The sequence below is a fragment of the Chiloscyllium plagiosum genome, unplaced genomic scaffold (genome assembly GCF_037043375.1).
Source record: "Chiloscyllium plagiosum isolate Xiang-an unplaced genomic scaffold, Cpla_swu_hap1 HiC_scaffold_7, whole genome shotgun sequence".
In the NCBI taxonomy this organism is placed as follows: Eukaryota; Metazoa; Chordata; class Chondrichthyes; order Orectolobiformes; family Hemiscylliidae; genus Chiloscyllium; species Chiloscyllium plagiosum.
Genome location: NW_028270145.1, coordinates 108095457 through 108122003, shown reverse-complemented (window position 1 = coordinate 108122003; position 26547 = coordinate 108095457). Strand labels below are relative to the sequence as shown.

At 44.8% G+C, this 26547-nt stretch overlaps 1 protein-coding gene across 1 annotated transcript; it reads left to right on the top strand.

Moving 5' to 3' along the window:
* The first annotated feature begins 290 nt into the window (after positions 1 to 290).
* On the top strand, positions 291 to 26547 carry cyp27c1 (cytochrome P450, family 27, subfamily C, polypeptide 1). The gene is given in 8 exon segments (XM_087988576.1): positions 291 to 496; positions 4876 to 4971; positions 11517 to 11673; positions 17273 to 17393; positions 17396 to 17438; positions 19665 to 19743; positions 25109 to 25307; positions 26408 to 26547. Coding segments are annotated over 8 exon segments (1026 nt in total). The 5' UTR covers positions 291 to 305.

Here is a 26547-nt window from a genome sequence, read left to right as displayed (position 1 = left end):
GTGTTATCAGATCAGCTATGATTTCATTGAATGGCTGAATAAACTTGATGGGCTGAATGGCTAATTTCTACTCCTACGTCTTCTGGCTGTTCAGAGATGGGGTGAGATGCTGTTGTTGGTATCGGAAAGGGACGAGTATTTGAGACCTCATAGAGTCATGGAGATTGGCAGCACAAACACAGGCACTGTGGTCCATCACATCAGCACCACTCAGAAACAAACCACCCAACAATTCCAATTCTGGTGCTAATTCTCTGCTGTTACATGCTGGTTGTTGTTTTAGAGAAGGAGAGCAGTGGTTCAGGATGAGGAATGTGCTGAAACAGGGCATCATGAAGCCCAAGGATGTAGCCATGTTTTCAGAAGGTGTAACCAATGTCATTGCAGACTTGATCAAAAGGATAAAGTACATGAAGGCTCAGGAAGGTACCTCGGAGACTATAACCGATGTCAACAACTTGTTCTACAAGTTCGCAATGGAAATTAAGACTCTATTGCTTTGGCCTTTGGAAAGCCCTTCATTCCTGAAGAAGGGCTCATGCCCGAAACGTCGATTCTCCTGCTCCTTGGATGCTGCCTGACCTGCTGCGCTTTTCCAGCAACACATTTTCAGCTTTGGAAAGTGTTGCCCAGTTAGTCTAGAACGAGAACAAAAACATGCTGGAGAAACTCAGCAGGTCTGGCTACATCTGTTTAGAGGGAGGAACGGAGTTAATGTTTCACATCTGATATGGTTCTGCTTCAGAACAGAAACGTAGAGATGAAGAGCAGGAGTATCAGCCCCTCAATCCTGGTTTGCCATTCAGTATGATCATGTCCGATCCTCTGTCTCAATACTGTATTCCTCCTTTCTCCTCATATCCATCGATGACTTTATAATATAAAAAAGTATCTATCTGCTTCTTGAATATATTCAGTGACTTGGTCTCCACACCCTTTTGTGGTCAACAATTCCACAGGTTCAGTACCTTCTGGGTGAAGAACAGTTCTACTGCATATTCTGAGACTATGTCCCCTGGTTCTAACCAGGGGAAATATCCTTCCTAACTTAGTATGTCCAGCCCTGTTAGAATTTTACACATTTCATTCAGATCCTCTCTCATCCTCTTAAACTCTAATGAATATGGGACCAGTTGAACCAATCTCTCCTCATGGGTCAGTCCTGCTATCCCTGGTATCGTTCTAGAGAACCTCCACTGCACCCCCTCTCTACAGTAAGTGTAACCTTTATTAGGAAAAAATTTAAAGTCACATAACACCAGGTTATAGTCCAACAGGTTTCATTGGAAGCACTAGCTTTCTTCTTGAGGAAGCTACCTGATGACGGATCGGTGTTCCGAAAGTTAGTGCTTCCAAATAAACCTGCTGGACTATAACCTGGTGTTGTGTGATTTTTAAGTTTGTCCACCCCAGTCCAACACCAGCTCGTCCACGTTATCTTTATTAGGAAGGGAAACCAAATCAGCACACCATACTCCAGGTGTGAGCTCACCAAGGCTGTTTATAATTGCATTACGATGTCCCGATTTCTGAACTCAAATCCTCTCACAACGAGGGTCAATATGTCATTTGTCTTCCTTATTGCTCGCTGTTCCTGCCTGTTTGCTTTCATTGACTGGTGTATAAAGAACGTGGTAGCTCAGTGGTTAGTACTGTAGCCTCACAGCGCCAGAGACCCGGGTTTGATTCCAGCCTTGTGTGACTTGCCTGTGCGGAGTTTGCATGTTCTCCCTGTGTCTGTGTGGGTTTCCTCTGGATGCTCTGGTTTCCTCCCAAAATCCAAAGATGTGCAGGTCAGGTGAATTGGCCATGCTAAATTGGACAGTGTTCAGGGATGTGTCGGTTAGGTGCATTAGTCTGAGGTAAATGTAGTGGAATGTGGTCTGGGTGGCTTACCTTTTGAATGGTTGGTGTGGACTTGTTGGGCCAAAGTGCCTGTTTTCACACTGTAGGGAATCTCTGATTCTCACACTCAGATGCCTTTGTGCATTCAAACTTCCCAGAACACCTCCATTTAAATAACATTGCCTTCTAAATGAATTGAATTGAATTTATTGTCACGTGTACCGAGGCACAGTGTCTTGCACATCGAAGTGTATAACTCCACATCTAGCCACATTGTACATGTGTTTGAACATTTATTCAACTGGTCTAACTCACCTTGTAGCCTCCTTGCATCCCATTTACAGCTTACAATATTGTGTTGGAAATATTGAGTTTGGTTCTCTCATCCAAGTCATTGATATAAATATCTGAATGGCTGGGTCCCAAGCACCAACCTTTATGGTATTCCACCAGTTACTGCCTGCCAGTGGGAAAAAGAACCATTTATTCCCACTCTCTATTTCCTGTCAATCAAATTATTCTCAGTCCATATCAGTATATTACCCCCCATCTTATGTATTTTAACTTATCAAAAGCTTTCTAAATATCTAAATATGCCATATCCACTATTTCTCCCTTATTTGCTATACCAGTTACATCCTCAAATATCTCCAGTAGATTTATTAAGCATGATTTCTTTTTCATGAGCCTAAGCTGGCTTTGTCCAATCCCATTAGAACTTTCCAAATATTTTGCTATCACATCTTTTTGATAGATTCCCCATGAATGATGTTAGGTTAACTGGTCTGATGTTGTTTCCTTCACATCTTAGATAGCGAGATTGCACTTGCCACCCTCCAACCTGTAGGAATTGCTCCAGAGTCTATCATATTTGGACAATGACTACCCAATGTATCAAATAATTCCAAGTCTACTTTCTTTAATACTTTGGGATGTAGATTTTCTAATATATATATATCCACACTGACTGTGGCACCAGCCAGCACAGAATCAGTCCTCTATACTGAGAAGACTCTAAATCACCTGGTTATATTTTTTGGGATGTAGATTATTAGTTCCTGTGGATTTATCAGCGTTTAATTGCCCCATCTCCATTTTCATACTAACATTGATTTCCTTCAATTCAACCCCTTTTAGTTCACTAACATTTCTTAGAGGTTATCTGTGTCCTCTTTTGTGATGACAGGACCAAGATGTATGTTCAATTATTCACCATTTCTTTGTTCCCCATTGTACTTTCACTGGCTTCTGGCTGTAAGGGACCTACCTTTGTATTTAGTAATCATTTTCTCTTCACATATTTATGGAAGCTTTTATGATTAGTTTCTATATCCCTTATAATTTTACTAACATACTCTGCTTGATCAGACTTTTTGCTAAATACCAAAATGACCCAATCCTCAAGTTTGTTGCTTTTTCTGGAAAATTTTGTATGACTCCTCCTTGGATCTAATGCTATCCTTAATTTATTTTGTAAGAAATGCTTGAACAACCTTCTCTCATTTATTTTTGTGCCAGTTCAGATTAATATTTTTGATATAACTCATGCACATATCTCTGAAATCTGAGCCATTGTCATTTAGTAAGTTTCCCTATTCCTTCCTTGCCAATTCATACCTGATCGTTCTCTTTATTTAGGTGCAGGACCCTAGTTTGAGATTCAACAGCTTCCCTAGAATTCTATCATATTATGGTCATTGTGTTCCCTAAGGGACAAGATTGTTAATTAATCCTGTCTTCTTGTATAATACCTTGTCTAGCTGCCCTGTTCTCTGCTTCATTCCTCAGCAGATGAGTCTAAAGCAAAACAACATGTACACACTTCAGGAAATTTTCTTCGACTATTATTGCTAGTTTGTTTTTTTCCAATCTACATGTAGAGTCACCCATGATTACAGTTGTCCCCTTTTGCATTCTCAGATTTCTCATTTAATGCCTTCCCTTATGTCTCCACTACTATTTGGGAACCAAAGGCAACCCCCCAACAACATTTTCTGTGCCTTGGCATGTTTCATCCCCACCTACAGAGATTCCATTTAATGATTTTCCAAGCCAATATCTTTCCTCTCAATTGCATTGTTTAATCCTTTACTAACATTGATACCCCCACCTCCTCTTCTCTTTTTATCTGTCTTTCCGAAAAGTTCAGTTCCCATCCTTGGTCACCCTGCAGCCATGTCTCTGCAATCACTGTTATATCGTAACCATTTCTACCTGTATACATCACTAATTAATCTACTTTATTGCGAATGCACCACACATTAAGTCACAGATCCTTTACACTTGTCTTTATCACCTTGTTAGTGATTTTAGCTTTATTCTACACTATGGCACCATTTATTTCTTGCTCCTGTTTTCTCTGGCTTCTGCCTGTTGTTTCTCTCCTTGTTTCTGTCTTCCTGCTCAGGTTCCCATCCTCCCATCATTCTAGTTTAACCCATCCCAAATAGCATTAGGAAACAGGTAAGAATTAAACTGATTATAGTTTCTGGATTAGATTGTGGTGAAGATTGTCAATGAGAGACAGAGAAAATACCTGCAACCATACTTTTATTCACATGTAGCAAGTGAATTCATTCTAGGTTACGGTGCAAGAGCTGGCCATTTAGTTCATTGTGACTGTGCTAACTACTTGACAGAGCTGTCAATTATTCCCACACCTTAGGGTCAATTCGAATTCCAGTAGCTAATTCTGGACTGACCCTAACTTTTTCTTAAAAGCTTTTGGCATAGTCAAATCAAGGCCACACTTACCCAGGAGTCAAAATTGAGATCTCATAGGATCCAATTAACGAAACAAGACAATATTCTATCTTGACCTTCTAGTAATAGCTGAGGTGTAGACTTTAAGGTGGAGGCTGAGTGAATATCCAGGAATTACCTCGCATTGTAGGTCAACCTTCGACAAGTGGACTGCAGTGGTGCAAGAAGGCAGCTCACCACCACCTTCTCAAGGGTAATAATTGCTGGTCCAGCCAGCGATGCCCACAGCCCACAAAATAAAGAAATAAATTAAAACATCTACAACAGATACTCCAGTCCAGGAATCTATGGAGTGGCTCTATACAGAAGCAATTGGAATGAGTCCTGCCGGTCCTGGGATGAGCTTTTCCGATTCAGTAAGCAGCTCCAGGGCGTCCAAAGGAACAGGGCGGTAAAGCATGGAACGACTCAGTGTCATCACGAGTGCTTACTGAATCGGAAGAGCCCATCCCAGGACTGGCAGAACTCATTCCAAGGTTGGGGGATGAAAGGCCGCAGTCACTTGGGAATAGCGCCTGCATGCATTGTGGCCTTGAAGGTTCCTTTGGGTACGAAGGTCAATAAGAGTTTAGAAGGTTGAGGGGAGATTTAATAGAAACTTACAAAATAATGCATGGCTTAGAAAGGGTGGACGCTGGGAAGTTGTTTCCGTCAGGCAGGGATACTAGGACCCAGGGGCACTGCCTTAGAAGTAGAGGAGGCCAATTTAGAACAAAAATGAGGAGACATTTCTTCAGCCAGAGCATGGTAGGCCTGTGGAATTCACTGCATTGACTGCATTGGCGCCACCTCGTGCTCCCGCGAGGAGGTTGAGCAATTCATCAACTTCACCAACACATTCCACCCTGACCTTAAATTTACCTGGACCATCTCTGACACCTCCCTCCCCTTCCTGGACCTCTCCATCTCCATCAGTGACGACCGACTTGACACTGACATCTTCTACAAACCCACCGACTCCCACAGCTACCTGGATTACACCTCTTCCCACCCTACCTCTTGCAAAAATACCATCCCGTATTCCCAATTCCTCCGCCTCCGCCGTATCTGCTCCCAGGAGGAGCGGTTCCACCATAGAACACACCAGATGGCCTCCTTCTTTAGAGACCGCAATTTCCCTTCCCACGTGGTTAAAGATGCCCTCCAACGCATCTCATCCACATCCCGCACCTCCGCCCTCAGACCCAACCCCTCCAACCACAACAAGGACAGAACGCCCCTGGTACTCACCTTCCACCCTACCAACCTTCGCATAAACCAAATCATCCGCCGACATTTCCGCCACCTCCAAACAGACCCCACCACCAGGGATATATTTCCCTCCCCACCCCTCTCCGCCTTCCGCAAAGACCGTTCCCTCCGTGACTACCTGGTCAGGTCCACGCCCCCCTACGACCCACCCTCCCATCCTGGCACTTTCCCCTGCCACCGCAGGAACTGTAAAACCTGCGCCCACACCTCCTCCCTCACCTCCATCCAAGGCCCCAAAGGAGCTTTCCACATCCATCAAAGTTTTACCTGCACATCCACTAATATCATCTATTGTATCCGTTGCTCCCGATGCGGTCTCCTCTACATTGGGGAGACTGGACGCCTCCTAGCAGAGCGCTTTAGGGAACATCTCCGAGACACCCGCACCAATCAACCACATCGCCCAGTGGCTCAACATTTCAACTCCCCCTCCCACTCTGCCGAGGATATGGAGGTGCTGGGCCTCCTCCACCGCCGCTCCCTCACCACCAGACGCCTGGAGGAAGAACGCCTCATCTTCCGCCTCGGAACACTTCAACCCCAGGGCATCAATGTGGATTTTAACAGTTTCCTCATTTCCCCTTCCCCCACCTCATCCTAGCTTCTAACCTCCAGAAACTCGATCCCCTGACCTGTCCGGACTTGTCCGACCTGCCCAGCTCCTTTTCCACCTATCCACTCCACCCTCTCCTCCCTGACCTATCACCTTCATCTCCTTCCCCACTGACCTATTGTACTCTATGCCACTCTCTCCCACCCCCACCCTCCTCTAGCTTATCTCTCCACGCTTCAGGCTCTCTGCCTTTATTCCTGATGAAGGGCTTTTGCCCGAAACGTCGATTTTGCCTGTCCTCGGATGCTGCCTGAATTGCTGTGCTCTTCCAGCACCACTGATCCAGAATCTGGTTTCCAGCATCTGCAGTCATTGTTTTTACCTGTGGAATTCACTGCCATGGAGCACAGTGGAGGCCGGGATGTTAAAGGTCTTCAAGGCAGAGACTGATAAATACTTAATCTCGAAAGGAATTAGGGGATACGGGGAGAGTGCGGGTAAGTGGTGTTGAAATGCCCATCAGCCATGATGGGCCAAATGGCCTTACTTCCACTCTTATGTCTTAATATTGAGAACTGGTTCTGCCACAGCCTGGAAGGAGGAGACTTTGGGACCAGTTTTGGGCAACTTCAAGGCAGAGATAGACAGACTTTAATCAGTAAAGGAATCAAGGGTTAGAGGGAAAAAGGCAGGAAAGTGGAGCTGAGGATTATCCGATTGGCCATGGTCTACTTTTGCTCCTATGTCTTAGAATCCTCAGTGTTCATGTTAGGAATAGGAGCTGGAATTGCCATTCAGTTCTTTCTGCCACAGTCTCAGAAAGGGTGACCTACTGAGCTATCTCAGCTCTACTTTTACACTTCTAGCATACCAATATTTTATCAAACTTAGCCCTCAGTATTGTTGATGGGTGAGCGTTTTCAGTTCTCTGGACCACAGAATGTCAAAGATTCACAGCCCATCTCAGTGAGGGAGTTCCTTCACATCTCAGTCCTTAATGGCCAATTCCTTGTTCTGTAGTGGACGCTGTCATTCTTCCCTGGAGTACCTCACTGGAAATCAAGACTCACTATCCCAGAGCCATCCCAAAAGTTAACAATATTATTAACATTGCAAAGATTTATCTGTCAGATTGACCCTGGTTAACAGGACACACAGACCAGGTTACTGTACTTAACAAGAATTGTTTATTCCAAATAAATAGATTCCAACTATGAGCTGTTCACATATGACTCTACCTGTTAAAACTCTAACCCCTTTCTGAAACATAGGACCATAGAAAATAGCAGCAGTAGGCCATTCAGCCCACTAAGTTGCTCCATGATTCAATTTGATCATGGCTGATCAGCCCATTTAACACCGACATCTCACTTTCTCCTCATACCCTTTGATCCATTTAGTCCTAAGATTTCCAGAGATACACTGGCAGATTTTTTTAAAAAAGCATTGGTGTTACGGGTGGAGGGGAAAGAAGTACTGAGGAAGAAGTTCAATGGCACCAGGACCTTGAATTTGATCCTTTTTGTTTCCCAAGTCCTTCGGTTTCCTGATCTTCTCCTTCAGGTTTCATTACTTCTTCACAGGAGGCACAGAGCATCTGGTTCACAAGTTATAAAGTCTCTGATTATCAGTTAGTAGCAATACCTTACAGCAACCTGATGGGAAGAAATAATTGGTTTTCTTTGGTTTCAGCTATTTCCATTGGGGGAAAGGGAGAGCGTCAAGTACCTGCCCCTCCAGAGATCCAAAGCCATCTCACTGCATTGTTCTTTAAGTGTACAAATATTTTATCAAACATTGCCTCCAGTGTCATTGATGAGGAAATAGTTACAGCTCTCTGGGCTGGAGAATCAGAAAGATTCACAGCCCATTAGAGTGAAGAAGTTCCTTCACATCTCAGGAGCCAATCAGAGCTGTCATAAGGCTTTGGCATCCACAACTGATCATAATTCCACAAACCAATCAGCAACCTGTTGCTAGCCAAACTCACTTTGTGGACACACCCCATTTCTGGGCAGTCTCCTCTGATACCTTACTCCATTTCTTACATAGCTGTGTAAACACAACTTGCAATGAGATTCAGTAACTTTCTTGTTAAAATTGCAGCACTTCCTCAGTCCTGTGTTGTGAAGCAGTCCTTTTTCTAATTCAGTTCACAATTGAAACAAAGCAAAATAAAAAAAAGACAACAGCCTTTACCATACTATAAAGGCAAAATGTGGCTCTTACAATATTCTAACGATAATACTGAAGACTTGTGCACCAGACATCCCTAGCCAAGCTCCTCCAGTACAGTCACAACACTGCTGTCTACCCGAGAATGTGAAACATTGCCTCCATATGTCCTAGGTACAAAAAGCTAGGACAAACCCAACCCAGCCAATCTGTTTATCCTTCAATGCCACAAAATGATGGAAGAGATTGTCGACAGAGCTATCAAGCAGCACTTGTTCAGTAATAACCTGCTTACTGCTTCTCTGTTTGTGTTGTACCTGATGTCATTATAACTTTGGTCCAAATGTCAACAAAAGAACTGAAAATAGAGTGTCCACCCTTGACATCGAGGTCCCAATTAATTGAATGTGACATCAAGGAGCCCAAGCAAAACTTGAGTCAATGGAAAATAATTTGCTGGTTAGCGTCATACCCGGCACAAAAGAGGTGCTTATTATTTTTGAAGGTCAACTATCTCAGCTCCAGGGCATCGCCACAGGAGGTCATGAGGGTAGTGTCCTTGGCCCAACCATCTTTACCTGCTTCATCAATGACCTTCCTGTTATCATAAGATCATATATAAATATGTAAATTAGCACGCTGAGTTGAAAGGTTTGTTTTCAGATGTTTCGTCACCGTGCTAGGTAACATCATCAGTGAGAGTCTCTGGTGAAGTCCTGGTGGTATGTCCCACCTCTCCATTTATAGGTCTTGGTTTCTTAAGGTGGGTGATGTCATTTCTGGTTCTTTGTTTCAAGGGGAGGTAGATAGGGATTTAAATCGATGTGTTTATTGATGGAGTTCTGGTTAGAATGCCATGCCTCTAAGAATTCTCGTGCATGTCTTTGTTTCACTTGTCCTAGGGTGTGTGCTTCAAAAATCTGAAGCACAAAAGGAACTGGGAGTCTTAGTTCAAGATTCTCTTAAGGTAAATATGCAGCTGGCAGAAAGGAAGGAAGGAAGGAAGGAAGGAAGGAAGGAAGGAAGGAAGGAAGGAAGGAAGGAAGGAAAATACAATGTAAGCCTTGCTAAATTGCCCATTGTGTCCATGGACATACAGGTTAGGTTGATTAGCCTTGGGAAATGCAGGGTTACAGGGACAGGGTAAGAGATTGTGTGCGGGTGGGCTGCTCTTTCGAGGATTGGTGTGGATTCGATGGGCAGAATGGCCTGATTTCATACTGTTGGGATTCTATGATGTGATTCTGTTTCAGCAATTCAAGATGGTGGCTCAGCAGCACATCTCTAGGGAGATTAGGGACAGGAAGTAAATGCTGTGGCCCAGCCACCAATGCCCACATCCCATGACTAAATATATTTATGTTTTTTAAGCTTCCTTTTAGAGTATGAGTGTGGCTAGCAAGGCATTTATTCCCATTGTTGGATGTCATATGCAGGTTACAATGAGCCAGTGCACAAAACTGCTGCAGTCAATATGGCGACAATCTTCCTCAATGTAATGGCAGCCATGAAAGAGTTATCTTTATTCAAACGGTGAAATGTTTGGTCACTTTTAAGACTGAACATTTTGACTTTGATGGTCATCTCAGCCATGCCCAGCAACAGGTTTACAAAGAGGTCTGCTGAACCTGCCCACAGTCCCCTCCACACCAGGCGCCTAAAGATCAGGACCGAGGGTGGGGGGGGTTAAGGTGGAAACAAAACAACAACAAAAGATTGTTCAGATACCTGAACAGGGCCAACAATCAACACACACACGACTTACATACACCAGGAATACAACAACTGGATAGAGAGCCTGAACTACAAGACTGCAATTCATTTCTCTTTGCTCAGGGACGTTATTATGTACCTCTGGAGTAGGTGGGGCTTGACCTCAGGTCTCCTAGCTCTGAGGCAGGAACGCTATCACTGTACCACAAGAATCTTCACTGAGCTGTATATAACCCTCAACTTTTAAGTGAGTGTCACCTACGCCCAATCAACTCTGGAACCTTGTGGTACAGTGGTAGTGTCCCTACCTCAGAGTTAGGAGGTTTGGGTTTGATTCCCGCCTTCTCCTGTGGTGTGTAATAACATCTCTGAACACGTTGACTAAAAATATCTCAGCGATATTGCTCGGACTCCCTGTAGTGTGGGAAAAGATTTGCTAACCCATGATAGGCCCACAAAAGCAAAATTGGCCAACCTGTACCAGAACACCCAGAATTCCCGATCAGCTCACAAGCTAAATCATACAGCACGCAGGCAAGGCAATACATTTTAAGCTCTCCTGGACATGACAGAGCACCACAGATATTTCAAAGCCCCAAGGGCAGTTTCACAACCCAGCAATACCCAAGCCACACAAAGAGCAGGACAGACAGTCACTAGCAAGGACATGCTCCAGGAACAGGACAATGGAAGCACCTCACCACTTCAGAGGAGATGTTAACACCTACCTGTGAAGATGAATGGAACCATGAACTGTCAGGATGTTGCATTGTGTGAAGGAACAGGACATTCATCCGATATTTGTTTTCCAATTAGCATCCTTGCAACTAAATTACTCCATTTCCAGAAACGTTGTAGTTTCCCATTTCTTAATCAGTGTCATTGTGCAGCATTACTATAAAACTGGTCTCATCCTCAGCTCTGAGAGGAGAAACCTGATCTACCTGTACAGACCGTCAGTTCTGTGTCAGCCTGGTCAATTTCTCTTCCAGCGATATCGCTTGCAATAAACTGTCAATTTCACTTAGAGCTGTGTTTTGTGATCTCTAACCTATTGGGCAAATTTCTCCGACAAGTTGGAAAAACGCGTTTTGAGCCTTGGAAGGACCTGCCAATGTTGACTGAAAGTTGATCGCAGTTCATTTATTTTACTACCCGTATTCCCATCACTCACTTCCTCAACTTTCTTTCTCCCACCCCACCCATGAATGATCAGGTGAGACGCACGAAAGCTGGTTCAGATCAAGCAGCAGTTGGAGCAGGAGCAGTCTGTCCAGGGGGAATTATTGACCTATATGTTGGTCAAGCAGGAGGTGACCCTGGAGGAGATTTACGCAAACACATCAGAGGTGCTGCTGACAGGCGTCGATACAGTAAATCTAATACCACAGCCACCATCACCTCTCTCTGTGGTCAGGGACTGTCTGAGAGAAACCAGAGGTGTGACTCCCCCTCCCTGTCTCTCCAAATTCCAGAGGTGAGGGGGTTACTCGATGAGGTGAGATTGAGCCACCTGGGACTGTAATCACTAGAATTTATAAGAATGAGAGAGTATCTCACAGAAATATATAAAATTATTAAAAGGGATAGACAAGGCAGAGGCAGGCAAGTTGTTTATGCTGGGGCTGAGACTAGGATGAGGGGACATGGCCTCAAGATTAGGGAGAACAGATACAGCACAAAGATGAGGAGGAACTGCTTTTCCTGAAAAGCAGTGAATCTGGAATTGCCGAGGAAGCAGTAGAAGCAGCTTCATTAAATATATTCAAGACATGGTTGGATGGGCTTTTGCGTGTAAAGGTGATCGGGATGATTAGGAGGAGCTGGGACGATGGATAGATCAGCCACGACCTTAATGAATGGCGGAGCAGCCTAGATGGGCCAAATGGCCTCTTCCTGCTTCTATTACCAAGAAACTATGAAATCTGGAAATGCGAGTAGGATTCACAAATCAAGGTCATTCCTTGACAAACTGCTTCTCAGCTCAAGCCCTGAGTACAGGACTCCATATTGAAGATTGTACAAGAGTGAATCTTATTAGGGATAATTAATTGGTAAGCAAATATCCTTTTTATTCATTCATAAGATGTGGGTGTAGGGATTGTGGGTAACCAGGTGGAGTTCAATATGAGTTCCCTGATGGGGGCTGTTAATCTGATCCTATCAGGGAGTCCTGGCTGACAGATACACAGAACAAACTTGATTATCCGAATGAGACGGGCAAGGAGTATTTTGTTCAGATAACTGATTGTTCGGATAACTGATGGTTCGGATAACTGATGGTTCGGATAACAGATCTGATCGTAAACAAAGAAAGCCAAATTGAACATAAAACATAAAAAAGCATGGTTGCACAGTTTTTATTTCATTCAATTAATAAGGTGTGTACAAACACTGGATATTGCTTAAAGATTCATGGTATTTTACAAATAAAATCACTTTTTGTACAAATAAAATTTATTGAGGTGGAGGCCAAATCCTCAAATATTCCTTAAGCACTCTACATATTTTTGGAGGAGATTTGAGGATCTAACGCTGTGCTCTATCAGACAGTTTGTTTCAATCATTTTGATGAGTTTGCTATTTAAACTTTGCATTCTGAAAATTGCAGATTTTTAAATGTTCAGAAGTATCTTGGTATTTTAGTAACAGGAAATAATACTAGAGCACCATTCCAGGCTGCAAGGAGCAAATCGCACAAGTCTGGTTAAACTGAGAAGGAGAAAGTGAGGACTGCAGATGCTGGAGATCAGAGCTGAAAATGTGTTGCTGGAAAAGCGCAGCAGGTCAGGCAGCATCCAAGGAGCAGGAGAATCGACGTTTCGGGCATGAGCCCTTCTTCAGGAATGAGGAAAGTGTGCCAAGCAGGCTAAGATAAAAGGTAGGGAGGAGGGACTTGGGGGGAGGGGCATTGGAAATGCGATAGGTGGAAGGAGGTTACGGTGAGGGTGATAAGGTGAGGGTGATAGGGTGAGGGTGATTGACCGGAGTGGGGGTGGGGGCAGAGAGGTCAGGAAGAAGATTGCAGGTTAGGAAGGTGGTGCTGAGTTCAAGGGTTGGAACTGAGACAAGGTGGGGGGAGGGGAAATGAGGAAACTGGAGAAATCTGAGTTCATCTCTTGTGGTTGGAGGGTTCCTAGGCGGAAGATGAGGCGCTCTTCCTCCAGCCGACGTGTTGCTATGGTCTGGCGATGGAGGGGTCCAAGGACCTGCATGTCCTTGATGGAGTAACTGAGAAAGACTTGGTAAACTGAGAAGGCCTAAACCCTCACCATCACATAAGTAAGGAAATCCCAGCATTAAACAAGGTCTGGAACAGCTTCTACAACAATCACAAGAGCATTTGTCAGTTTCTGCTGAACTCAGTGTCATGATAGAAGGACAGAAGCATTGCCTCGTGCATGTGTTTACTTTCCTTGCCATTTTTTTCATGACTGGCCCCGTAAAGTGATGGGAATAAAGCACTTACTTTTGCAGAGGGCTGTGTAACTAACCCTTATGTAAAAAATATCCCAGTCACTGCTGCTTGAGGAGCTTGTGTTTCTTTGTTTTTGACAGCGTTTTCACATGTTCTTCAGTTACAAGTAATCCAAATTCACTTTAATCATTGTAACCAAAGGACGTGAACATCGCACCAATGTTGGCAACTCCTCTTTGAGGAGAAAGTGAGGACTGCAGATGCTGGAGATCAGAGCTGAAAATGTGTTGCTGGAAAAGCGCAGCAGGTCAGGCAGCATCCAAGGAGCAGGAGAATCGACGTTTCGGGCATAAGCCCTTCTTCAGGAATCATTCCTGAAGAAGGGCTTATGCCCGAAACGTCGATTCTCCTGTTCCTTAGATGCTGCCTGACCTGCTGTGCTTTTCCAGCAACACATTTTCAACTCCTCTTTGATGTAACGTTTTTAAGGGACCTTGAGGTCTTGTTCGGGTAACCCAAGATTTGGATAATTGATGTTCGGATAACTGAGGTTGTTCTGTAAACAGGAGTGTCAGAGGTTCTGTTCCCTCTGAGAGCTGACCCTGAGGAAGCCAAACTAGTGTCAAGTACTATGCATGTCTAATTAAAGGTTGGGGGGAAACCAGCCTCTGTGGACTTATTCCAGTGGGCATCACTGGTTAGGTCAGCATTTATTGCCCATCACTAATTGCCCAGGGGGCAATTAAGAGGCAAACACATTGGTCTGGGTCTGGAGTCACTATAGGCCAGACCAGGTAAGGATGGCAGTTTCCTTCCCTAAAGGACATTAGTGAACCAGGTGAGTTTTTCTTGATAATCGACAAAGGTCATCATTAGTCTCTTTATTCCAGATTTTTATTGCAATTCAGAATAGTAATTTATTGTCACTTGTATTTATGAAAGTTTATCAATTTCAAACATCACCATCTGCCGAGGTAGGATTCAAACTCAGATCTCCAGAACACTACCTGAGTCCCTGAATTAACAATTCAGAAATAATACGATTCAGCCAAATATAACTTCTCACACTCAGAATCAATTTGTAACATACAAATTAGGAGCTTGTTCTGCCATTCAATATGATCATGACTGGTCAGATCACTCCACATTCCCACTTAACTCTGACAAATGCTCACCCCTTTGTCTAAGAATAATCTGTTCTCCATCTTAAAAATATTCAAAGACTCCTACTTCTGTTGCCTTTTGAGAAAGAGAGTCCCACAGACCCCCTGGGGGGAGAAAATTTATCTTCAGTTCTGTCTCAACTTAGTTTTAAGGAGTTAGCTCTAGTTCTAGATTCTCCCCAGAGTGGAGACATCCTTTTCACATCTGCCCTGTCAAACCACATTCCTATTGGTGAGGTCCCCTTGAGGATTGTCAGGTAAATGTTAAACTACATGGGTTAAAAAGATGCCAATTGATCCAAGTCCTGTCTTAAGTAGCTGCTGTGTGTTGTGGGAAGGGCTCTGTAGTGTAAGATACACTACAGTGTATCAGTAATCCCTGCAAATGGAATTACATATAAACCTTAACTCCTACCATGTGGAAGGGAGATAAAGTGTGCAAGTAGATATAGATGAAGAAAAGTCAAAGTCTTACTCCAGCATGATGTTGCTCAATTGCTGCTCAGGAAAGTTAATGGTCCATCTAGTAAGGCAGTCGTCCAGAATGTCATGCTGGAAAAGCACAGCAGCTCAGGCAGCATCCGAAGAGCAGGAATCAGGCCTCATTCTTGATGAAGGGCTTATGCCCAAAATGCCGATTCTCCAGCCCCTCGGATGCTGCCTGACCTGCTGTGCTTTTCCAGCGCCACACTCCCGATTCTGATCTCCAGCATCAGCAGTCCTCACTTTCTCCCTGGTAAGGCAGCCAACCCTTGTGCAAATGAGTCTAAACACGGAAGAACAAAAGAGCTGGGAGTAGGATATTTCGGTCCCATATTCAGTAAGGTCATGGCTGATCTGGACCAAGCATCACCTCCTCCACTTGGACTGCTCCTCCTCGCCCTCAAAAATGTATCTACCTCCTCTTTAAATACATTTGGTGATGCAACAGGACGTCTAACTGGGGAAAGGTCACTACAGAATCCACATCTCCCTGCTATAGGAAGGATGTAGTGAAACTTGAAACGGTTTAGAAAAGATTTACAAGAATATTGCCAGGGTTGGAGGGTTTGAGCTATCGGGAGAGGCTGAATAGGCTGGGGCTATTTTTCCTGGAGCGTCAGAGGCTGAGGGGTGACCTCATAGAGCTTTATAAAATTATGAGGGGCATGGATAGGGTGAACAGCCAAGGTCTTTTCCCCTTGTTAGTGGATTCCAAAACTGGAGGGCATAGGTTTAAGATGAGGGGGGAAAAATTTAAGGGACTTAAGTGGAAACTTTTTCACACAGAGGTAAGTGCATGTATACAATGAGCTGCCAGAGGAAGTGATGGAGGCTGGTACAATTACAGCATTTAAAAGGCATCTGGATGGGTAAATGAACAGGAACGGTTTAGAGGGATATAGGCCAAGTGCTGGCAAATGGGACTGGATTATTTTAGGATATCTGGTCAGCCTGGATGAGTTGGACCAAAGGGACTCCTCTACATTGGGGAGACTGGACGCCTCCTAGCAGAGCGCTTTAGGGAACATCCCTAGGACAACCGCATCAATCAACCCTACCGCCCTGTGGCCCTCCCACTCTGCCAAGGACATGCAGGTCCTGGGCCTCCTTCACCGCCGCTCCCTCACCACCCGACGCCTGGAGGAAGAACACCTCATCTTCCATCTTGGAACACTTCAACCCAAGGGCATCAATGTGAACTTCAACAGTTTCCTCATTTCCCCTTCCCCCACCTCACCCTAGTTCCAAACTTCCAGCTCAGCACTGTCCCCATGACCTGTCCTACCTGCCTATCTTCTTTTCCACCTATCCACTCCACCCTCCTCCCTGACCTATCACCTTCATCCCCTCCCCACACACCTATTGTACTCTATGCTACTTTCTCCCCACCCCCACCCTCCTCTCATTTATCTCTCCACCCTTCAGGCTCTCTGCCTGTATCCCTGATGAAGGGCTTTTGCCCGAAACGTAAACTTTACTCCTCCTCGGATGCTGCCTGAACTGCTGTGCTTTTCCAGCACCACTAATCCAGAATCTGGTTTCCAGCATCTGCATCCCTTGTTTTTACCTTCTGTGCTATACAACTCTATGACTCTAATTTCCAATGTGCTAGAGATGGTGAGATAGTTTGGGGGAGTGTGGGGGCAGTAAATTTATCCAAGTCTCCAATAAAAGAGTCAGTGTCCAATAAATTCACATGAAAGAGAAACTGAATTCACTGTTCTGAGACCTTCCCTCAGAACCACTGAGTGTTTTTAGCATTTTTCTTTTGTTTTTAATTTCAGCTTTCCGACAATTGCGGATTTCTTTGCCCACTAATTTTCCAATGGCTTTTCAGGATGGACAGGGAAGGGGTCGGAAGGGCCTGCTGCCTTTAGGCTAACTGGTTCTGTTGTGGTTTAAATTCAGACTTCCTTCACATTATCTTGGCGCACATACCTACTGGCCAGGTACCCTGCTATTCAGAGGCTTGTGTATGAAGGGATTGTTCAGAACCTTGGACCCGATGTGACCCCCACGGCTCAGGATCTGTCAAATTACCTCTGGTCTGAGGACCCCTCAAGGAAACATTGAGGTGAAGTGTTTATCTTTATTTCCTTTTCCCAGTTGGTTTTTGCATGGCTTGTCTTGCTTGTGGCAGAATGTGAGTGGGTTGCAATGCCACGTCCCCTCGTAATGAAGAGAGATTTGACAGCCTGGGGTTTGATTTCCATGGTGCAGAGGAGATGGAGAGGGGACATGATGGAGAGGGACATAGATGGGGCAGGCGGGAAGGAACTTCTTCCCTTACTGGATGGATCAGTGACCAGGAGGGCAGGGCGTAGATTGAAGTTAAGGGGCAGAAGGTATAGAGGGGATGTAAAGAAAATAGTTTTCACCCAGAGGGTATTAGGAAGCTGGAACTCGTTAACTGTAAAGGTGGTTAGGAGTAGAAATCCTCTTAACATTTAGGAAGTATTGAGATGTGCACTTGCAATGGCAAGGCTGCAGGCCAAGAGATGGGAAATGGGATTAAAATAGTTAAGTGCTTGATTTTGACTGGCACAGACCTGATGGGCTGAAGGGCCTTTATCTGTGCTGCAGACCTCTTCCATTCCATGACTATGATGCAGTAATGAAAGACATGCTGCTGAGGGAGATTAAATTGAGACACAACAAGATTAGGGGAGGGTTTGCAAAGATCCCATTGGCTATCTTTGCAGAAGGGCAGGAAAGTTTCCCTGTAAGTGTGTCAAGCATTTGCCCCAAATTACACCACAAATAGCAGATAAAGTGATTATTCTGCCTACTGTTAGACACAGCCAGGAGGGAGACTATGCTTGACAAAAAATACTTCATTGTGAGTGAAGGTACTTTGTGCAACATTATGCGAAAGATGCAGGCAAACACTTCAATCACCTGGAAAGACACATGAAAAACTGGGCATGTTCGCTACATAGTCATTCATTTAACCCTTTCCAAACTGACTTTCTCATCTGTTCCAGATATCCTTCATAAATCTGTTCCGATATGTTATGGCATACCTTTAGAGCAGGTGGGATTTGAACCAATACCTCCAGGCTGTGAGGGAGGAACACTACCACTGGGCCACAAGAGCCCTCTTGCCTGTTCCCCTGGCAGTGGGAGGCAGTTGCAGGTTGTTGATTAGCTCAGTTGGCAGGACAGCTGGTCAGCCTGCGGAGTGACGTGAGCAGCGTGAGTTCAATTCCCACTGCCACCTAAGGTTACATGAAGCTCGCCCTTCACCTAGGAAGTGGTGACCTTTGGGTTAAGCCACCAGTCTTTCTCAAATAACAGAGCAGCTCTATAGTCCAGAAAGACTTTGACAAGGTCACATTTTCCTTAGTATTAGGAATGTTTCAAAAGTTAGCCCTGGAGGGGGGAGGAATATCCAAAAGAGATCTGCCCCATTGCTTTGCTTCCCTCAGTGCTATTAGTATCATAAAGTCATACAGCACGGAAACAGACCCTTCGATCCAACTCATCCATGTTGACCATAATCCCAAACTAAACTATTCCCACCTGCCTGCATTTAGCCCATATCCCTCCAAACATTTCTTATTCACATACCTTTCCAAATGTCTTTTAAACATTGTAACTGTACCCGCATCCACCACATCCTCTGGAAGTTCATTCTACCTGCAAACCACCCTCTATGTGAAAATGTTGTCCCTCAGATCCCTTTAAAATCTTTCTCCTCTCACCTTAAACCTATGCCCCCTAGTTTTGAACTCCCCGACCCGAGGGAAAAGACCTTTGTTATTCACCTTATCTATGCCCCTCATGAATTTATAAACTTCCATAAGGTCACCCCTCAACCTCCTATGAAAAATGTCCCAGCCTATCCAGCCTGTCCTTACACCTCAATCCCTCCAGTCCTGGCAACATCCTGGTAAATATTTTCTGCATCCTCTCCAATTTAATACTATATTTTGTACAGCAGGGTGACCAGATATGAGGTAAATTCCCACATTATTTAGTTGTACTTGGAATCTCTCAAGTGACCCGTGAGCCATTTGCTCTTCTGGGAAAGCTGACAAACGATCCAATCAGTTCTGTGAATCCCCTTGCGGGATGAGCTCACTGGGTGGGGCTCGCTGTTGAAACATGAAGTGTATAAATTGGGAAAGGACAGCACCAATGGAAACCAGCCAAGTGTGTCACAGCCTGTCCCGGGGAACTGGTCAATGTTGAATAACATGGGGGTGGGGGTGGGGGTGGGAGTAGGAGTGGGGGTGGGGGTGGGGAATGGAAGGAGGCTCTGTCAACTGAAAAAACTCCTGTGTGCTTCCCACCACAGACTGTTCCCTGTCCTTCCCGGAAATGGTCGGATCACCCAGGAGGACATGATTGTCGGTGGATACTTTATTCCAAGTGGGGTGAGCCAACCATTTATTCTTTGAATTACTGCTTGTACTGTGGAAATTAATAACTTCCTAAATTTAATCTCTGTTAAAAATAATGTGCGTAAAAGTCTCCGCTCTTATTAAATCATAGTGAGAGAATCTTATTTTGAGGTGGCGCAGTGGCTCAGTGGTTAGCACTGCTACCTCCCAGCGCTAGGGACCTTGGGTTCGATTCCAGCCTCGGGTGACTGTGTTAAATTCACACATTCTCCTTGTGTCTGTGTGGGTTTTCTCCAGAATGTCTGGTTTCCTCCCACAATCCAAAGATGTGCAGGTCAGGTGAATTGACCATGCTAAATTGCCAATAGTGTTCAGGGATGTGTTGCTTAGGTGCATTAGTTAGGATTAAGTGTAGAGTAATAGGGGAATGGATCTAGGTGGAATACTCTTCAGAGGGTCGGTGTGGACTTGTTGGGTCATATGACCTGTTTCCATACTGTAAGGATTCTATGAATAACATGAGGCCACTCAGTCCATCCTATCTGTGCTGGCACATTCAACAAGCAGTTATGTTTAATCCCAAATAACATGTAGACATAGCAAGAGGAGGCTACATAGTCATTTGATCTCCCTCCACTGATCATTTTGTTTTTAAATTCATGTGATTTGGGAATCATTGGCTGGGCCACCATGTTTGTCCATCCCTAATTGTCCAGGAGGAGCTGGTGGTGAGATGACTTCTTGAACCACTGTGCTACAGTTAGACAGTCAATGATTTTGAGAAGGAGTTCCAAGATTTTGACCCAGAGACACTGAAGGTACTGCAATACATTTCCAAGTGCTACAGCGGGATTTGAATTCCATATCCCCAGTGCATTAACCTGGGCATCTACTAATCCAGAGACATCACCATTATAAGACATAAGACAGGCCATAAGACATAGGAGTGGAAGTAAGGCCATTCAGCCCATCAGGTCCACTCCACAAGTTATGTCACCATCTCAATAGCTCAGTCAATATTGCAATCCTCTGAGTATTCTCAGAATTTTTTTGTTTTTGGTACAGAAATTACTATGATCCTTGGGGAGCACAAAACAGTTCAGTGGACCGAACAAAGATTTACGTTGATGAGATGGTTTTAGGGACAGGTAAGAATTAGTGAGTGGCTCGGTAGCGAGTGGTCACAGATATTCAAAATCATTGGCAAAAAAAAACAGAAAGGAGAGATGAGGAGAAGATTCTTCTCTCAAAGCTATCCAGACGCCCACCTGCAAGGGTACAGGCACGCAGAAAATAAAAGATATTGGGAAACCAGCGATTTGTCAGCTCTGGCCCTGTCCACGATCACACTGGGTCACACCCACAGGCAACGACTACAAGAAAACGCATGGGACCTCTCTGTGGATTCTACGGCGGTCAAATGTCAGTCTTGCTCCACAGTTGCCAGTGCAACTACAGGGATTGTGACCCTAGTTACTGCTCTCACCACCTCTCACTCACCAACGCCATTGTTTGGGAACCCTTATTGCAGAGAGCTAGTGCGGGCTAGAGTCACATGTAGAATGGAGACAATGAGGTCTCCAGATGCTGGATATCAGAGTTGGGAGTGTGTTATTCCGGCCCAAAACGTCTATTTTTCTGCTCCTCAGTGCTGCCTAACCTGCTGTGCTTTTCCAGCAACACACTCTCAACTCAGACATAGAATGGTCTGGATGGGATTGGCACATTCCATTCTGTGAAGTCCACGACTGAACCACTTGGGTCTCTATAACAATTCAGCAGTTGATTTAAGGGGAGGGTAAAATCTGCCACCACGCCTGTTACTATTGGTATCAGCGATCATCCTCTATTGAGGGAGCTAGGTTGAGTCAGAACCAAGATTCTGATATAAATGATTCCATTCCTGATCTGCTCCATCCCTGTCTGTGCCCAGTCAAGTGATTTGCTGCTCATTACGCATGAAAGGCAGCCAATTTTGGAGTTCTTAGAAGATAGTAGCAGGAGAAGGCCATTCAGCCCGGTCCACCATTCAACATTAGCTGATCTTCCAGCTCATTCCCCTGTTCTAGCTTTCTTCCCCATACCCTTTGATCCCTTTAGCTCCCGAAGAACTATATCTAACTCCTTCTTGAAAACATTCAATGTTTTGGCCTCAGCCACTTACAGTGGCAGAGGATTCCTTAGTCCTAAATGGCCTGTCCCATATCCTTAGACTGTGACCCTTGGTCATAGGGAACATGGAATTTGTACAGTGTGGAAGCAGGCCATTCAGCCCACATCAACTCTCTGAAAAGCATCCACCCTATCCCCACATTTCTGACAGCCAATCCACCTAACCTACACATTGTTGGACTGTGGAAGGAAACTGGAGCACTCAGAGGAAACCCACACAGACACTGGGAGAACGTGCAACCTCCCAAGGGTGGGATCGAACTGAGGTCCCTGGAGCTGATGGCCACTTGATGCAAGGAAATCCTGTTAGTTTGTGAATCTGCTACAGAACTAAGGGAGCAAACAAAGTAAGAGCTGTAAAGGCTGGAGACAGAGAACCTTGAAGCCAAAGTTAAAAGAGTAATTGGCCAACTCTCATTGTGTTTGGACCAAAGGTAAATGGTAGTGTCATGCGGGATTATAATGCCATCCACTCGATGATTTACCAAACATCGAGAGTCCATTCACTGTGTTGTCAGGATGACAGAAGTTAGATCTGATAAATGCCAACCATTAATTTGTAAACAAACATATGAATAGGTTTAGGGTGAGAGGGGAAAGGTATAAAAGAGACCTAAGGGGCAACTTTTTCATGCACAGGGTGGTACATGTATGGAATGAGCTGCCAGAGGATGTGGTGGAGGCTGGTACAATTGCAACATTTAAGAGGCATTTGGATGGGTATATGAATAGGAAGGGTTTGGAGGGATATGGGCGGGGTGCTGGCAGGTGGGACTAGATTGGGTTGGGATATCTGGTCAGCATGGACGGGTTGGACCGAAGGCTGTACATCTCTATGACTCTAATTAAGAGCAGTGGTAGGCCATTCAGCCCCTCCAAGCGTGCTCCACTGTTCAATAAGATCATGGTGGATCTGTTTGTGCTTTGAATTACAGATTCCCATCCCGGCCCAAATCACGATCACTTTTGATCATCTTCCCTGAGGAAAATGTATCCACCTCCGCTTTAGAAAAATTCAGTGAACCCCAAGGCCCCATCTCCTTTGAGGCAGAGAGTTCCTAAGTCACACAGCCCTCTGAGAGAGAAGAAGTCCCCTCGTCTCTGTCCTGAAAGGGTGCCCCCCTCACTGTAAAACCATGCCGTCCAGTTCTGGACTCACCTACAAGAGAAGCCACCCTTCCCAGGGCCACCTCATCAAGGCCTTTTTAGATCTTCATCTCTTAATAAGTCACACCTCTTCTAAACTCCAGTAGAAACAAGGAGAAAGTGAGGACTGCAGGTGCTGGAGATAAGAATCGAAGAGTGTGATGCTGGAAAAGCACAGCCGGTCAGGCAGCATCTGAGGAGCAGGAGAATCGACATTTCGGGCATCGGCCCGATTCCTGATGAAGGGCTTATGCCTGAAACAATCGATTCTCCAGATCCACAGCTGTTGTCTGACTTGCTATGCTTTTACAGCACCACACTCTTCCACTCCAGTACAAACAAACCCACTCTTTCCTCTCAAGACGATCCTCCCATTGCGGGTCTCAATGTAGTAAACCTCCCCTGAAACACCTCCAATGCATTTCCATCCTTCCTGAAACATTAGACCAACTCTGCACATAGAATTCAAAAGACACCCTGTATAACATCCTTACTTTTATGTTTCATTCCTCTTCCGATAAATCTATCACATTCCAATAGCCTTTTTAATCATTTGCTGTATCTGCATGGTTACTGTTTCTGATTTGTGCACCAGGACATTAGGATTTTCTGTGTCCTTTTGTGTGGACCTTGCATGTATTTATTCAAAATGTTTGGTCATGAAAAGGTTAGATTTTTTTTACATGCCTGTCATGATTTAACTAAAGAAGTTCATGAAGAAGTGAGTTTGGAAGTGTCAGGGGGGTCTGATGAATTGGATAATTGGCCTGTCAGTGGAGTGTAACTCTTCAAACCAACACAAGTTGTTTCTGAAACCAATTCCAACCCGAGTCAGAGTCAGGGACAAATTGTTTCGGCCCAAAACATTGACCTTCCCTATTGACTCTGAGTCAGAATCAGGCAGACATATCTAATGAAAGGAGAAAGCCATCCTTAGTCAAGAAAGGATTTCATAGAATCCCTCCAGTGTGGCAGCAGACTATTCAGCCCATCAAGTCCACGCTGACTCTCCAAATACCATCCCACCTGGACCCATCCCTGTTACTCTGTCCCTGCAACCCTGCATCTTCCATGGCTGACCCACCTAGTCTACACATCCCTGGACGGTATGGGAAATTTAGTATATGTGGAGGCAATGGGTCTAGTGGTATTATTGCTGGACAGTTAATCCAGAGACATGGATAATGTTCTGGGGACACGGGTTCGAATCCTACCATGGCAGATGGTGGAATTTGAATTCATCAAAAAAATCTGGAATGAAGAATCTAATGATGACCATGAATCCATTGTCAATTGCTGGAAAAACGCATCTGGTTCACTAATGTCCTTCAGGGAAGGAAACTGCCATCCTTATCTGGTCTGGCCTACATGTGACTCCAGCCTCTCAGCCATGTGGTTGACTCTTAACTGCCCTCTGGGCAATTAGGGATGGGCAATAAATGCTGGTCAAACCAGTGACATCCTCATCCCATGAATGAATTAAAAACAAAAAAAAATTAGCATGGCCAATCCACCTAACCTGCACATTGTTGGACTGTTGGAGGAAATTCACACAGACAGAGGGAGAATGTGTGAACTCAGCACAGACAGTCACCTGAGGCTGGAATTGAACCTGGGTCTCTAGCGCTGTGAGGTAGTGGCGCCAACCACTGGGCCACCATGCTGCCCCATGCCTCAATCTGAGGCCATTGACAGGAACAGGTCAGACTCCTTCCTCAAATTCTGAAACTCTGAAGTAAGGAGGAAGGTAATCTCTGAAGCATTACAAGCCAGTGGTCAAATCAGATTTGTAAAGAAATGGAAAACAAAAGATGTCTACGATTTGTTGAGCAGTTTGAACATTGTCATTCTGCAGGAAAGAATGGAGTAGCACCCTACTGTAACTATTTTTAAAATATATATAAATGCTAGAATAAACTGCTTGGAGTTTGTCGCTGAATCTCCTTATGGTATATATTTTATGGTCCATCCTGCAAGGATTTCACAGAAGGATTGTCACTGAACCCCGTGCCCTGTGGGGAAGCCAGCCTAATAATTGCTTCCGTGTTATCTCATTTTGCTTCTCTGCTTTCCTGTCCAGACTCTGCTTGCCCTCTGCCACTACAGTACATCTCACAACAACGAGGTTTTTGAAAAGCCCAGAGAGCTTCAGCCTCACCGCTGGCTGCGGAAGACTGACACGAATCGCGTGGATAACTTCGGAACAATCCCGTTCGGTTACGGGGTGCGGAGCTGTGTGGGGCGGAGGATCGCGGAGTTGGAGATACACCTAGTACTTATACAGGCAGGCCTTGCCGTTCCTCAGGTGGGCATGAAAGGGGTTCTGATATTGGGGGAACCCTTAGCTCCCAAAGCCAGGAGCGAATGTGCTGTTTTCACGTGAGGATGTGGTTTCTACATTGATAGGTAATGAGTTTTCAGAAATTAGCAGCGGATTCTGAATTTCACTGTTGAGACACATAAAACAAACATTCATAAGCAATAACAATTCCAGGCCATCACTAAACTGAAAACTAGGTACACAATAATGAAAGATTCAGAATTAGAAACATTTTAACATAAAATAGTTACAGGATTTTACAAAATGCTGATCTCCTTAAATTACTGAAGAAAAATTAAAGGTTCACAGCACTTTGTGTTTTATATTAATGTCCATACATTACATGTTATTAGGTTGAATTAATTAAATTCTCAATCATTTATACACTATTTCAGTTTTATACATTGAGGGAATAGGTCATCTCATAGATGATTCGTATATGCCCCCAACCCAACATGGCCTGTCTCTTTAGGCTTTCCCAGTCCCGAGTGACCAGTTTAAATTGTGAAAACTGGATGGCATGGGAAAGTTGGGCCGAAGGGCCTGTTTCCATGCTGTAGACTTCTATGACACTACAACTCCTATTACCTTGCAAGATCTGAGCGCTCCTCCAGTTCTTGCCTCCATTCTCCAATTCCATTGCTTCTCCATTGGAGCCTGTGCTTTCCACCTAGACCCCTGGCCCATCCCTCCCCTGAACTGACTAGATTTGGAGAACACATTTGAAAACAAAAGGGGTCTCCCATTTAAGATGGAGAGGAGGAGAACTGACCCCCCCAAACCAACCTTTCTCTCCCTCGACTGCCCTGCCTCTCCTCTGAACTGACCTGTCCCTTTTCCTTTTAAGTCACTCAGAACGTACCTCTTTGACCACGTTTTGGTCACCAATCCTAGTGTTTCTCACCCCTCCCCCCTTCATAACTTTACACCCCCATGTCATTCTTTGATGCGTTACTTCCTGAAGGTGCTGCGCAAATGCAAGCTGTTGTTGTTGTGGGTTGGGAGGGCTGCCATTTACTTTGTTTCCCCTTTGTAGTGACCATATTAACCTCCACTCTCTCCAACTCCTGCAAGCATTTGAGGTCCACTTGGCTCCCAACACCAGAACAGTTTCTGCCAAAATCCAAGGCCTGCTGGGTCCAGGGAAGCCTATCAACCTCAAGTTTGTGGACAGGAAGTACCGCGGGGCTAGGGGCTAG